The sequence below is a fragment of the Otolemur garnettii genome, unplaced genomic scaffold (genome assembly GCF_000181295.1).
Source record: "Otolemur garnettii isolate 467f Iridium unplaced genomic scaffold, OtoGar3 scaffold00018, whole genome shotgun sequence".
NCBI classification, from domain to species: Eukaryota; Metazoa; Chordata; class Mammalia; order Primates; family Galagidae; genus Otolemur; species Otolemur garnettii.
In genome coordinates, this window is record NW_003852413.1 from 18,980,914 (window position 1) to 18,996,430 (window position 15,517).

The 15,517-nt window shown below is 45.3% G+C and overlaps 2 protein-coding genes across 5 annotated transcripts in view; both read left to right on the forward strand.

The window, feature by feature from the left end:
- The first annotated feature begins 9,091 nt into the window (after window positions 1–9,091).
- LYZL6 (lysozyme like 6) lies at window positions 9,092–12,531 on the forward strand. Its single transcript, XM_003786240.1, has 4 exons — window positions 9,092–9,230; window positions 10,148–10,306; window positions 11,221–11,299; window positions 12,465–12,531. The coding sequence occupies exons 1-4, from the start codon at window positions 9,092–9,094 to the stop codon at window positions 12,529–12,531; spliced, it is 444 nt and encodes a 147-aa protein (XP_003786288.1).
- Window positions 12,532–14,494: 1,963 nt separating this feature from the next.
- The window catches only part of RDM1 (RAD52 motif containing 1), a 10,131-nt gene continuing 9,108 nt past the window's right edge, over window positions 14,495–15,517 (forward strand). For all 4 annotated transcript variants that reach the window (XR_002772395.1, XM_003786241.2, XM_003786242.2 and 1 more), the window contains exons 1-2: window positions 14,495–14,608; window positions 14,983–15,162. Coding sequence is in view for 3 of the 4 variants with exons in the window: in XM_003786241.2 (XP_003786289.1) it covers window positions 14,513–14,608; window positions 14,983–15,162 (276 nt within the window). In the remaining variant the exon portion in view is untranslated. The remainder of the gene's footprint in view (window positions 14,609–14,982; window positions 15,163–15,517) is intronic.

Sequence of the window (15,517 nt, forward strand, 5' to 3'; positions counted from 1 at the left end):
TCTTATTTTATTTGAATGGAAATAGTTAAGACCACAAGTTCGCTTCTCTGTACAGTGCTGGTTAAATTCCAAAACTTTGAATCTACAAAGGACATTCTAATGTTCTTTCCATTGTTTTAGAAACCCGTTGTTTTAGACTTGAATTTATCTTTGACCCAGTAACTGTTGGGGGGGAGGGTAGAAGAACGGGAAACATGTGGATTTCTTTCTTTCTTTCTTTTTTTTGGTCTGAGATAGAGTCTTGCCACTTGCCCAGGCTAGAGTACAGCGGCATCATTATAGCCCACTGGAATCTCAAATTCCCGGGCTCAAGTGATCCTCTTGCCTCAGCTTCCTAAGTGGCTGAGACTACAGGGGTTATCACCACGCCTGGCTAATTTTTCTATTTTTTGTAGGGACAGGGTCTCACTCTTGCTCAGGCTGGTCTCAAACTCCTGACTTCAAGCAATCCTGATGCCTCACCTTCCCAAAGTCCTAGGATTACAACTGTGAGTCACTGGGGGTTTTTTATGTTTTTTGTTTGTTTGTATTTGTGTGTGTGTGTATGTGTGTGTGCTCGCTTGCTTGTTTTAAGGTAGACGATGTTTGGGGAGTGGGGTATTAATTGTAGGTATGGAGCCTATATAATTTCTCCTTTGGAGAACTTGAGGAATTATCTATAACCCAGTCTATAATCAACTTGCGTAACTACTCCCGAAATATTTAAGAAGGTATGTGTTCTGTGTGGTAAAGACAAACTTGATAATAAAGCCCCAATTTTAGGATTTGCAGTATGTCTGAGTGGTGATGGACTTTTCGTGTATTTTTCCGGGAACACTATACCCGTCAGCTCTGCAAACTCATGTTTCTGAGTTTGCCAACAAAGCTCTGGCGTCTCTGTTCAGACCACGCATAGCTCCCAGTTAGATTCCAGTCTTTGCTGTTCTTATCTATCCTTTTTGTTCACTGTTTCCAACATGTCTTTCTGCTCTACCTGCTCGGAGAACTTCTCGGGTGTGTGACCACAGACGTGATTAATTTCATTTTTGTTCCTGAATTCAGTTCCTTGTACATTTTTTTTTTTATCATTGCTGTCTGCTTTTCAAAAGGCTGTCTTATTTTTCTTCTTCCTCCTATTTTATTGCAATATCTCAACCTGGATTCTTCTTCACACTTTCCCCTGTTTGTATTGCAGCTTATTTCCAGAAGTATTCTTTCCCGGTCCGGCCCTTAGGGCTGGCAAGAGAAACCCCTAAGTGGGCCCTGCACTTTCAAATACCCCACATACAAAAGGGTTACATTTATTAAGGACCACAGGATGTGGGAGGCGGAGGTGGGTGGATGGCTTGAACTCAGGAGTTCCAGACCAGCCTAATCAAGATCGAGACCTGGTCTCTACTAAAAATAAAAAAAAAAAAACTAGCTGCAGATTGTGGTGGGTGCCGATAGTCCCAGCTGCTAGGGAGGCTGAGGCTAGAGGATCACTTGAGCCCCCAAATCAAGGTTTCTGTAAGCTATGATGACACCACGGCACTCAATTCAGGGTGACAGAGTGAGATTGACTGTGTCAGGCCCCACGGAGCTGCTTTTCCACATCTTTATCCAAGGCAGACGCGGTGGCTCATGCCTGTAATCCTAGCACTCTGGGAGGCCAAGGCGGGTGGATCCCTTGAGCTCAGGAGTTCAAGACCAGCCGGAGCAAAAGTGAGACCCTGTCTCTACTAAAAATGAAAAACTGGGGCAAAAGGATCGCTTGACCCAAGAGCTTGAGGTTGCTATGAGCTATGATGCCATGCCACTCTACCCAGGGGGACAGAGTGAGACTCCATCTCAAAATAAACACATAAATAAATAAAACTATAAGGACAAAATATGTATTACAGCCTTAGAGTAGAAAGAGATTTCTTAGGACACAAAAGTACTAGACATAGAAGAAAAAAATTGATAAATCCCCATCTCTATCCTACGCTCATGCCAGAAAAAGTGCAACTATATCCAAAGGTTTAACTGGGCCCCTACTGGGCACTATTCATAGTACAGAGAAACTGTGAGCAGGGGAGGTACTTCGATAAAAGACAAATCAGTCAGCTCTTTCCTCTCAGACAGTGTGAATCCAATAGATTCAAGCACAATGAAGGATGGTCGTCTAGCAGTCCTGAATGTACAATTTGTCCTTGGCTTTGTACTCTTGGTCACCATTTAGTACAATGTTTGCCTCAGCTGCAAAGAGAAGCTGAGGGAAAGTCTGCACTATTAAGTAAGTCATCCTCCGTTACTCTTTTTTTTTCTTTTTTCTGGGGGGAAAATTTGATATTTATTGGGACCTATTTTCTCCTTCCTCACTTCTTTTTAAAAAATTATCATAGGTACATAATAGTTGTATAATTTACCCCTCAATGTGCATATATGTCTAGCCCTCCAACAAACTGCAATACTTATTAGTTCCTTTGACAACTAGGAGCCCACCAAATGCTAGAATTATGAATTTTAGCTTTTAATAAAGACATTTAATAAATGGAATTAAGTTTTCAAAAATGACAACGTTTGGATTCATTTAAATCATTTTTGAAGTAAAAATTTTATATTCATTCATCCCAATTTATATATATACATATATATATATATATATATACTTTTTTCCTTTTTTTTTTTTTTGAGATCAAGTCTTGCTTTGTAGCCCTCGGTAGAGTGTGGTGGCGTCACAGCTCACAGCAACCTCAAACTCTTGGGCTTAAGCGATTCTCTTGCCTCAGCCTCCCGAGTAGCTGGGATGACAGGTGCCCACCACAATGCCTGGCTATTTTTTTAGAGACAAAGTCTTGCTCTGGCTCAGGCTGGTCTTGAACCTGTGAGCTCAGGCAATTCACCCACCTCGGCCTCCCAAGTGCTGGGATTACAGGTGTGAGCCACCGCACCTGGCCTCATTCCAAATTATATTTTGCCTTTTGATTTAATGGATAATTTTCAATATTTAAGAGGAGAACTAATACTTGGGAAAGGATTTCTGCAAAAATTAAAATTCTTTCCATGAACTTATATTTTTATGAAAATATATTAAGTTTTTTAATGCTTGAGTATGATTGTTTTCATACTTATGTATGTTTTAAAATCTCAACAACAATAACATAATGAGTGATTTTGCTGAAAGGAAAATGAGAAAAATAAGTTTCACTGAATCGCTCTCATAAATTTAGGTATTATGTGTATCATTATTTTATTACTCATTCCAATATTGTCAGCACATGGATAGAGCACCCAGGAGCATGCAATAAAAATTAAATTCCATGATCTTTGGCATTTTGCTAACTTTCTGTCATATACAAATTATAGTTTCATATGCATTTTAAAATTTTATCCTTCTAAAGGAGTATTTGTCAGAGTATGAGGACAGAACATATTTTACCTGTTAGTTTGATTTATAACTTGTAAACATTAAGACAGATGGCTGATGGCATCTGTTCAGCCTCTTACCCCAAGCTACACATCCAGAATTGATTTATGGGCCCCAGCTTGGGTTTTCTAGTTCTTTGAATCCATTCAGAGCTCAAGTTTGTCACAGCTGAGGGGCTGTGGGTGGAGGGTCCCTCTGGTCCCCCTTGGAGGGCTGACATCATTCCCCTAAGTTGTTTCTTTTTAAAGAAATGGTGTCTTGTGCGTCGTCTAGGACAGAGTACAGTGGCTGATTGTTGCTCACTGCAGCCTCTAACTCTTGGGCTCAAGTGATCCCCCTGCCTCATCCTGCTGAGTAGTTGGGACTACAGGCACATGTGATCATACCTAGCTAATTTCTTTTTCTTTTTTTAGAAATGGGGTCTTGCTATGTTGCCCAGGCTGGTCTCCAGCTCCTGGCCTCAAATGATCCTCCTGCCTCAACCTCCCAAAATGCTGAGATTATATGCATGAGCCACCATTCCTGGCCAAACCCACTAAGATTTTAAGCTGCAAGGAGACTGAATTTCTAGCATGTGTCCCTGGGCTCTAGAAATCTCTCCTCCTGCCCAGGGTTCTCACAGATGAATATTTTCTGCTTATCTGAGGCACCAATAGATTTTTGACCACAAAAGGTGGTCACTGGCCACAAGAAATGGTGGCCACTGTTATCCTAAATAACTATTACTCACAGAGCACTGCTAGGCAGGCTCTGGTGGGGCTGGATGGGCCAGTGTGCCACCATCTGGAGTTGATTATTCATGTACAAGGCCTTCCGTTATAAATCAAGTTCCAAGGATCATGGTGCCAGGGCAGCCTCCCAGGAAGATGGTTAGGCTGGGAGGCTGGGGACAAGGCCTTGTAGAAGCAACTCACAATACCCCTGTGTTCTGGGAAGATCATTGGGTATTCGGATTCTGCCAAGAGTTACATCAGCTGCGGGGCACCCACCTTGGGTGGCCTCTGTGGAGCAACAGTGCACCCTGCTGCCCTAATAGTTCCAACACTGACAGTCAGAGCCCCTTCTCCCCTACCCTGACTCCAGACCCAGAGTAGTAACTAACTGTAAATGTAGTCTGGAGTAAGAATACTCTGAAGATATAACCACTTTAAGATGGGAGATATTCCGTAACCTTATACCCTGTGAGGAGGAGTCTGTTTCATGTTACCATGATGATTAATAACATTGCTGATACTTGTTTTTACTGTGACAATCAAAAGTAACAAAGAGAAACAGAAAAGCTAAACAGTTCTTTGAGGAGCTATCCTTGCTGTTCTCTGGCAATGCTGGCTTTTCTGTAAATAAGAGTGGAACTGTTGCTCTCTCATCCACTGTTGATGAGCTTGGGCGACAGGTGGATGGACTCGCTGGTCTGGCAACAAAGGTACCCCATAAAGTGGTTCCCCCAGAATGCCCTCCTGCCAGGGTTCTGCCTCCTCCCCTCCCCTAGCCCCTGCTGGCTTCCTATCCCCAGGTGCCATGTGCTATTGCCCTGTTGGGAAGAGATGTCCAGGGGCAGGGAGACACAGTTTAAAGGTGCCCTATGTTTTCTCGCTGTCCAGTCCTGCCATCCTGTTTCAGAGGAGGAGTGGATATCAGTAACAAAACTTTGTCTTTCACTTCCATTTTGCTACCATTGGTAGAAATCTCTCCCAGACTTCCTTGGCGACTAACGATATTGAAATGTTGTGGCCTCCGTGGGGAAGTGACAGGTTGTCAGGCCACCATTCCACAGATGGTTGACCCAGTGCAGACTGTAACAGGCAGGTCTCCTTTGGTTGCAAGTGGCAGAAACTCAACTCAAAATGGTTTATGCAACTAGGGATGTTTATAGGATCTTAGAATGGAGGGAAGGTGAAGATTGTTTTGGGGTCCCAGGGGTGACTCTGGGACTAGAATACTGTCTAAGACGCTACTCCCTCTTCATGGAAGCACACCATGGGCTTCCTGTGCAAAGCCAAGCTACCTCACTTCACAGTACACTGATTAGGGCATAGGCATTCCCCATCGCAGGGAGACAGGGCCTGTGACTGGCAGCCCCCACTAAATCCCCACGCAGGAAGGGGTTCTGCCAGTGGTGGTACTGTTCCCAGAAAGGAGCTGCCCTTTCCTGCTCAGCTGTCTTCCTCACAGCTGTCACCTGTCTTTCCACGCCCATCTGCCATTTCTGCCTAAAGCCTGGCCAATGTGCATGGTTAAAACCAACGTTATTTCCAGGGGATAGATGACGTCACAGAACTGGGGTTCCAGAAGGCTGGGGTGGCCCAGCACTCCCTCCTTCTTTAGAACAGGGAGAACTGTTAGCTGGGAGGGGCTGGAGTGTAGTTGGTGAGGAAGAGGAGGTTCCTACCCCAAACGGCCTTGTTCTATAGATCCTCATAGAAAGCCCTGGGCTGGCTGAGACCTGGTGTCAGAGAGGGTTGGGAGAGAGGTAAGCTTCAGAGGGGCATGGGAGCACACCGGCAGAATTGCTGTCTTCCCTGAGGGAACCCCAGGAGAGGGCGTAATGGGCAGGGATGGAGCTCCTTGCTTTCCAAGGCTCAGTGACAGCCATCTCTGAGGGAACCCGCTGAGTCAGAATGGGGTATACCTTCGGGGTTCTCGGAAATTCTAATTTAACTGCGCATCTCCTACTTTTATTTGCTACATCTGGCAACTCTGGGTGATAGAAGGGAAGCAAAAGAATGGTCCTAAACTCAGGTTGGTGTGGAGCGAGTCGTAGAAGGCAGAACAAGAGAGGGGAGTGGAAACAAGCCCAGCCATCACACAGAACTTCCTGACACTGGAAGGCGGAGGCTGGAGGAACCCAAACCTTCACCCTCACCAACATACACCTAGTTTACTGGGAAAGCTACGCGGCCCCCTCAGTGACAAAAACAGCCTCCAGTTTCACTCTCATGGCGCTGACCGTTTTGGAGAATACAGAGTAGTTGTTGTATGGATTTTCCTTCATCGTGGCTTTGTCTGATGTTTTCTCAGAATTAGACACTCCCTATGAATCTGGGGACAGAATACTCCATAAGTGATATTGTGTCCTTATTGGGATGTCACAGCTGGAGGCACACAATGCCCCTCTGTTGCTCATGGGTGATATTAATTTTGACTGCAAGGTCCAAATACTGGCTGCTTTTTCTACTGGACTTGCTGCTTCCCTCCACCCATGCAACTAATAAGCCAGCTGTAGGGAGACCCTAGAAGACTGTGGATGTATCCAGTTCTTTGTCAGGCTTGGCACCATCTCAGATTTAGCCTTGATGATTCTTGCTCACGCCAATCTATAATGGGTGCAAAACGGTGATTTTTTTTCCCCCAACTTTATAACTGCCTCTCTATTTTTCAGTCAGTATCTTATTGTCAGGAAGAGCTCCCTGTTTCATGCTCATTTATCTATTTGTCTATTTATTACATGTGTTATGGACTCAGAGATTTCTATCAGATTCAACACATAATCTGTTGCTATCATATATTTTGATGGGCTAAATATCCCAGAGTACCTTGGAAACCTTTATGCAATGGGTTCTTAGATATGACACTAAAAACCCAAGCAAAAAAAAATTTAAAAAATAGATAAATTGGACATCATCAAAATTTAAAATTTTGGAACTTCAAAGAACACGATCAAATAAGTGAAAGGCAATCCACAGAATGGGAGAAAATATCTGATGATATATAATTTGGGTCTAAATCCAGAATACATAAAGAACTTTATGAAAAAGACAAATAGCTCACTGTAAAAATGTGCAAAGTTTATGAATAGATGTTTGGTTTTTTTTTTTTTCTTTTTGAGACAGAGCCTCAAGCTATCCCCCTGGGTAGAGTGCCATGGCATCACTGCTCACAGCAACCTCCACCTCCTGGGCTCAAGCAAGTCTCCTGCCTCTGCCTCCCAAGTAGCTGGGACCACAGGTGCCCGCCACAACGCCTGGCCATTTTTTGGTTGCAGCCATCATTGTTGTTTGGCGGGCCCGGGCTGGGGATTCGAACCCGCCTACCTTAGGTGTATGTGGCTAGCGCCTTAGCCGCTTGAGCCACAGGCGCCGAGCCGATGTTTTCTTAAAGATATAAAAATGGCCAAACCTATGAAAGGATATATGACATCATTAGTCACCAGGAAAACCACAATGGGATATTAGTTCCCATCTACTGAGATAGCCTTGATTAAAAAGACAGGTAATAACAAGTGTTGGTAAAGAGATAGAGAAATTAGAACCTTCATCTACTGTCACTGGAATGGCAAAATGGTGCAGCCACTTTGGAAGTCTGGCAGACCTCAAAACTTAGAGTTAACACATCACCCAATAATTCTACTCCAAAGACATGACAACATATATCCACACAAAAACTTGAATATTAATGTATGTGGCAGCTTTATCCACAAAGGCCAAAAAGTGAAAACAACCCAAATATCTACCGAATGATGAATGTATAAACAAATTATATACAAAATACAAAGACATATTTTTTAACTACAGAAGGGAATTAATTATCATGCTGCAACGTGAATAAACCTTGAAAACATTATGCCAAGTTAAAGAAGCCAGGCACAAAGGCTGTCTTTTGTGTAACTGTGTATATAAAATGTCCAGAATAGGCAAATCCATAGAAACAGAAAGCAGATTACTGGTTGCCAAGGGCTGGGGGGAGAAGAAATGGGGAGTGAATTCTAATGGATACAGGGTTTTGTTTTGGGTTGATGAGAATGTTCTAAAATCAAACGAGGCAATAGTGTCACAACTCAGCAAATATACTAACTGTTACATTGTACACTTTAACTGAATTAATCATATGGTATGTGAATTGCTTATTGTAAATTACATCTCAATAAAGCTGTTACAAAAATATATTGCCCCTAATTTGGCCAGACAATACCCCTTTCAGCTGGCTCACATGTCTATCTGACATGCCCCAGTCCAAATTTTAAGGACTTTCTTACTTTCTGGTATAATAAGATAATCCAGACTTATCTCATAACCCTTTCCTGCTCCAGCCTGGGAATCAGCCATATTCTCTGTTCTCCTGGTTCCCTTTCGAAGGGATTGTGAAACCAAGATCTGGACGTTATTTCACTTAATTTTCATGACAACTCTTTTAAGTAGGAATGTCTTCTTTCTACAAATGAGGCCCAGAAAGGTTAAGTATGTTACTCAAGGTCACACAGCAACCCAGTCTTTGAAACCTGGCCAGCTCACCAGGAATTGCACAAGGCAGAGTTTGCCCTTGGGGGAAGTCACGTGGCATATGTCTGAGGTTGGGGGAAGATTAGCACTCAGCCTGCTGATCTCCTTCTGAAAACCCGTGGCCACATACACACACACAAATGCTGGTGACAGATTCATTAATCTCCTTTGCCCACCTCACTGCCCACCCTAACACCCAAATGTTGCCCATAGCTGGGTGACCATTACCTATGAATGAAATGAGATCGGCTTTAATTTTTAACTATTGAAGTTGGGAAATAGGTATATGGAGGTTCATGATGTGCTTTTCTTTTTTAAGTGCTTATAGTTGTCTGTGATAAAAATATTTATAAAAGAATATACAAGAGGCCAGAGAATAGGAAAGAGCTAGGTACAAGCAGTGAGTGAGCAAGGGAATTTAACTGCTCTCTTCAGATTCCCCAGGCTCAGAAGACCAGCAAGAAGTCTGGGAGATCCTAAAACTATCACCTTCTTCCCTCGGAGGATGACAAGGGAGCTACTCATCCCCTTGGTCAGCTGTCTCTTTGTCATAAATCAGGCCAGCCTCATCCATCGCTGTGACTTGGCCAAGGTGCTGCACCAGGAAGACTTGGATGGGTTTGAGGGCTACTCCCTGAGCGACTGTGAGTGCCACCAGCCCCTCCCCTGCCATTTCCCCTCCTCTCCTAGTCACACCCTACACGGCCAGCTGCTTTCTTCCCCATTCATCTTTCAAAGCCAAGTTCAAAAAGCAGCCACCTCCAAGAAGCCTTTCCCACACTTCAGATTCATTCAACAATTACGTATGAAGAATTGTTTTAGGTGCTGGGGACACAGAGGACAAAAATATGTCCTTCCCTTTTAGTGTTCACATTCTAGGGGGAGAGAGCAGCAATAAACAGACACACACATATATAAAGTACTGCCTGGTGGTGATAAAGGTGATGAAGAAGAACAAAGCAGGGGCAGTGACAGGTGACACTGTTTTAGATGGGGAACTCAGGGAGGGCCTCTTTGAAGAAGTGACATTGGGCAGCACTGAAAAAAATGAAGGGTCAGGTCATCCAGATGTCTGGGGGAAGAACATTCCAGGCAGAGGGAATGGCCATTACAAAGGCTCCACCCTCCTGCATGAAAGGGTTTCCCCGCTTTTGCCCAGAATTTGTGCATATCTGTCTTGGAACACTTTCTCCTTTTATCTTGCTTTGTGGCTTTTTAAGGGATATGACTTTTATTCTTGCAATAAAAGCCCCTGAAGGCCCCATCTGTGTTTGACCCAGCCGAATGTCCCTCACTGGGCTTTGCACAGTTTCTGGCACCCAGAGGTGCGCCGTAACTGCAGAAAGCATGAATGGATGGAAGGATGGGGGGACGGTTGTACTGACGAATGGGTGGATGGACAGAAGGATGGGAGGGGAAGCCAGTGGGGATTTCTAGCCCTCTAGCTCCACCTAGCCTCCTGTTCCTTTTATCTGATTCTTCCTGTCCCCTTTCTCCTCCACCTCCCTTCTCACCTGGCTTAGCTCCCTCTAAATCCTGATCCTCCTCTCTCCATTCTAAGGGCTGTGCCTGGCTTATATAGAAAGTAACTTCAACATATCAAAGGTCTATGAAAATGCAGACGGCAGCTCTGACTATGGCCTCTTCCAGATCAACAGCCACTACTGGTGCAACGATTATAAGAGTCACTCAGAAAACCTTTGCCGCATGGAATGTCAAGGTCTGGTCAGGGCCCCAGGGTGGGAGAGGTGAGAGAGGAGACCAGGTTCTGCTCACAGGACTTCTCTTTCTACCCACAGCCTGGGAATGCCCTCAGAGAGATGGTCCAAAGAATCAGGGAATTACTGAGCCGAGGGTTGGACAAGTGGTCCTAACGCCCATGCAGTTAGGATATTCTGTAGAGTCCTTCAGCAGGATCCAAAGAGGGTCTGTACAGCCAGTGGTACTAGAGCGGCTGCAGTGGCCAACTTCCACTGAAAGGATACTACATATTGGGCACTTTACATCCATAGCTCACTTCAGCCAATCTTCCATGTAATTTATGATCCCGACTTCCCAGATGAGCAAACTGAGGCCCATGAAGAGAACCAGACCTGAAGGCTCAAACTAACCACTCAGTGGTACTGCCTCCAACCATAGCAGTTTGAGCATAGGCCAAGTGCAAACTCTCCACCTCAGAGCTGATCCAGGAGGCTCAGTAGGGCCCATGATTCCCTCACTACCTCCTTCAAACTCTCACTAATGTCCCTGGCTCCTTGCTTAAAGAGTCCCCCTTGTTAGGCAGAACTTTACCTTGGCCTCTGTGCTGTCTATTTTGGCATTTCCTCTTCCTAGAAAGCCCCCATCCCAAACTTTGAGTGAACCACCATTTACCTGGGCTAGAAAGAAGAGTACTGAAAAACCCCAAATCTCAGTCTTCTTGGCCCTCCTATCTTCACCCCCATCCACTCCTAAACTCTGGCAGCCATTGTAGGGATGTCTAAATGGGGCCCTGGGAGGGAGGCCTTGCCTGGGAAGGGCTGGAAGTATTCAGCCGTTATGTGGCACAGGCCTGTTCAGGGAGAGCCAGTGTCTGCCCCAGTGTTTGGGACTATCCTTTGTTGTCCTCACAAGTTTTTTCTTTCTTCCTTTCAGATCTGCTGAACCCCGACCTTTTCTCAAGCATTCGCTGTGCAAAAATGATTGTGTCCAGAGCAGGAGGGCTGGACAACTGGTGAGGAGAACATGCTGGGACTAAGTTAGTGGGGATGGCTTCAGGAGGGAAGATGAGGTAGAGAAAGGGGCAGCAGGCAAGGACTCATGGGCACTCCCTTGCTGCATTTGAAAAAATGTGGGATAGTGTAAGGGCTTGGAGCTCTGAGCCCGAAGACCTGGATCTGGTTCTTTTCCTGATATTATATTTTAAAAAACTCTTTTGGTTGCAGAAACAGAAAACAACTTCAGCTAGCGGAGGGAGGGATTCATTTTTACAGGACAAGGTGTCTATTGGGGTGCAGCTGAGCCTCAGGAAGGGAATGAAATCAGGGCTGGAAACTGTCAGCGAGCTTTCCATGGCAGGCTTTGGCTTCTCTTGGTGCATTCACTTCACGACTCTCTGCAGATCAGCTTTCTTTGATCCTAAGTCCACAAGACACTATGAGTGCTCCAACTTTCTGGCCTAAAGTCCCAAGCATCTTCAGGGACTGGCTAGGCTCAATTCCCACCCGAGTTCCTGGGATAGAGGATCTGATTGGGTGAGCTCGGACCATGTGTTTCTGGCCCAATCCACTGTAGGCATGGAGGAGTTAAGCAACACAAACAGGGCTGCCACTGGTGAGCTCTTGCCAGGATTGGCAATGTTTTCTATTGAAAGTGTGGCGCTCATCAGCTGGGCAGATGCCCCCAAAGCCATCAGCTCACTAATGGAGGACATTCAGATGGTAACTTGCCTTTTATAAACTCCTGCCTCTGCGGGTGATTGGGAGGATGGAGGGAGTTAAGTGCCTTGCATTCTCTAAACACTGTACAAAAGAGGGACATTGATGATTATTACAGCTGAGCTTTTCTGGAGGGAAAGTCAGTGGTTGCACTTGGGTTTTTTGTTTGTTTGTTTGTTTGTTTGTTTTTATAATAGCTCTCAGCCTTGCAAAACAGCGCTCTCTCCCCCTTCAGAGAGAGGTGAGGATTTGAAAATGTGGAAGCAGACTGATGGGGGGAAGAGAGCCAATGAGGGAAATTTACAGGAAGAAGCAGAGGAGCCAGCGAAGGACATAGCAGAGGGCTAGGAACGAAGGGGATTCTGGATGAAGCTCTGCGTGGAACACTAACCAAGAACTGGGTCATATATGTGGAAAAGCTCCTGAGTAGGAAGCAAGAACCAAGTCTTTTTTTCTCCACAGGATAGAATGGAAGCTGCACTGTGCAGGTCGGCCACTCTACTACTGGACGACAGGGTGTCGCCTATGAAACAGGATGCAGGCCCACTGTTGACTCCTGTCATCACTTGGAGGCGCTTCATTTCTTCTTCTTGCCTCCACTTCATCCTATTTCTTCCCTTCCCATTCACAAGTGACACTGGCCAGAGTCCCGGGAATAAATGGTTTTCGTGGGCTTCCTCCTTGCTTCCATCCAGGCTGAGTTGCGTGGCTCCTGTCTGTCATCTGCAAACCAAGATAAAGAAATGTATAGTTTTTGAATTATTAAAGCATTGCCTTTGTAAAGCACATGTTAATTCATTATTAATTCCATGTGTAGTTGAGTACCTAATGCAATAGAGTGTGCTAGTGACTAGAAGGAAGATAAAATATAACTATTGCTCCAGAGGTTCTTAGGGGTAAGGGTTTTGAAGGCATTGAGGTGGAGAAAGTACTGAGATGGAGAAATGATGATAGGTACTAATGATTTGGGGGTGGCTCTGGAGGGTGAGCTAGAATACAGATAGGATCACTGGATAGGATCCAGTTTGCCTGGAGGGTGCTGATGTAGAGCAGAACTGCTCACAGACAAGGCAAAGGCAGAAAAAGGGACAGTTGGTGCACAAAGTCACCATGAGTAACATCTGACCAAACTAGAGTGTTATCTTGGGCCACTCATTTTTCTACCTCCGAGCCTTAACTGCTTCAGCTATAAGATGAAAATTTTGACTATTCAGTGGTTCCCACACTTTTGGATTTCACAGGCCAGTAAAATGTCAACAAAAATTAAACCTGAGATGTCCAACTTTTAATTTTACTGCCCAAGTAAGAGTGTTGAAACAACTATTCTCTATCTGCTCTCTTCAGAAAACTTTTTTTTTTTTGTAGAGACAGAGTCTCACTTTATCACCCTTGGTAGAGTGCTGTGGCATCACACAGCTCACAGCAACCTCCACCTCCTGGGTTTACGCGATTCTCCTGCCTCAGACTCCCAAGTAGCTGGGACTACAGGCGTCCGCCACAAAACCCGGCTATTTTTTGGTCGCATTTCTGCTGGGGCCGGGTTTGAACTCGCCACCCTCGGTATATGGTGCCAGCACCCTACTCACTGAGCCACCAGCGTTACCCCCAGAAAACTTTTTTTTTGCATCAGATTTCTAGGGAGCTCACACTCACAGGAGAATGCAATGGGATAGAGTTCGTGAAAACAAAACCTGATTATATTGTCCTTTTCTCTTTTAGCTAAGGACAGGTGAAAACGTCACCACAGACAAGCACAGGTCTGAGGACCATTATTTATAAACCACAGCAGACTTATTCTGCGGGGTATCTTCTGGCTCCGAGATTCTGGGATTAAAATAAAGAGTCTTAGGATCCACTTTCCCTCTCAATAAGTACACGATTATGACGCCTCAGCTCCGATGGTGGTGCCCTATTTGGACCTAAAGTTCTATTTCCAGCCCCCGCAACCGAATTTCTCTCTCCTCACTCCCACATCATCTGAACTTCCACAAACGCTCAGACGCAATTTCCTAGGACAACTAAGGAATTCTTTTGGAGGAATTCATGCTAGGCTGTTAATGGCTTAATGAGTTATACTTTGATTTGCAGATTTAAAACTCCTGAAAACACTCAAGTCACAGAACTGCATCATTAGTGGTTACTTCCAACAAGATCAGTAGGTATAGTGCTAACTACCTAGTTCCCTAGTGTCCTCCAGGAGTGAAGATGAAGCCGATTGCTATGAAGTTGTCTGTAGCCTTCCATCCCATAATCCCATCATAGGATCTGTCGTAAAACATACTAGGGAAGACGGACAAAACTCAGAGACTGGGGCTGTATAGCTCGAGGAAAGGAATTGACCGAGAAAACAGCTTGGAGTGGGAAGGACTAGCGAGAGATGCACACGCCGGCCCCGCCCTGCCATAGCGGCCCCGCCTCTGAACGCGCCCCCTTTTTAAAAAAGCGCGGGCGTGCCTTGCGCAGGCGTAGTACTGCTCAAGCCTTCACCGCGCAGGCGCAGTGACGATAGGATGGCGGAGACAGTGCCTTTTGTGGTTCCAACCGAGAGTGACAAAACCTTGCTAGTTTGGGAGCTGAATTCTGGACCTACGCCCGAGGCTTTGCGTGTGAGCCGGGGCCAGGGGGGAGGGAGGGATGGAAAAGCCACCCACCCGCTGACTGGGAGTCCCAGAGTCCTGCCTTAGCACCTCACCTGCCTGGTAACCTCTGCAAGAACTCTAGTTCTGTAGGCGGCCCCCGCAGTCACCTAGCCCCCACAGATTTTACAGAGACCCAGAAAAACCTCTCAACCGCCAGCACATTTTGTCTTCCAATGCTCCTTAAAGCTCAGGATTTAAGAGGGAAACTTGTAATGAAATGAGAAGGGTTTTGAGTTGCACTCATTGTGCAGAAGGGCTTGGGGAATATGAGGGAATGTACACTTGTGTTTTCTGGGCATGGGATTTCATGGACTTACTTTGGCGTGGGATTACCCCCACAGCATTCTCTGTACACAGTGTTCTCTCAATTTGGCCTTCTGTATTCAGTTCGGGTCTTTCCAAATGCTGCAGTGGCCCGTCCTGGTTTCTATGCCATCATCAAGTTTTATTCTGCAAGGGATGCCCACAGAGCCCAAAAGACATGCGACCAGAAGCAACTTTTCCAGGAATCTCCAGTGAAGGTGGGTCCAATAGGGAATTATTCCCTCCCCTGGAATGAAGTACTGAATTCAATAATTATAGGCTAGTATTTGTCTGGCACTATGGTTCACAGAATACTTTCATATGCATTGCAAGGCTGATCCTCTAGTTCGTCAGTTTGTTTTTGATTTTTTAGATGAAGAAACTCAAACTTGGGATGGTTAAGTGACTTGCATGTGGATTGCCTGAGCAAGAGTGAGACCCTGTCTCTAGAGAATAGGTGGGTGTTGGCTTGGCGCCCATAGCTCAGTGGCCAGGGCTCCAGCCACATACACCAGAGCTGGCGGGTTCGAATCCAGCTTGGGCCTGCCAAACAATGACAACTACAACCAAAAA

What these genes read in the sequence shown, in the direction of transcription:
- LYZL6 (XM_003786240.1), top strand. Translation starts at nt 9,092, where the DNA reads ATGACAAGGGAGCTACTCATCCCCTTGGTCAGCTGTCTCTTTGTCATA. An exon ending in TTGCCGCATGGAATGTCAAG is followed by an intron (nt 10,307 to 11,220) that starts GTCTGGTCAGGG and finishes TCTTCCTTTCAG; the next exon opens with ATCTGCTGAACCCCGACCTT. An exon ending in GCAGGAGGGCTGGACAACTG is followed by an intron (nt 11,300 to 12,464) that starts GTGAGGAGAACA and finishes TTTTCTCCACAG; the next exon opens with GATAGAATGGAAGCTGCACT.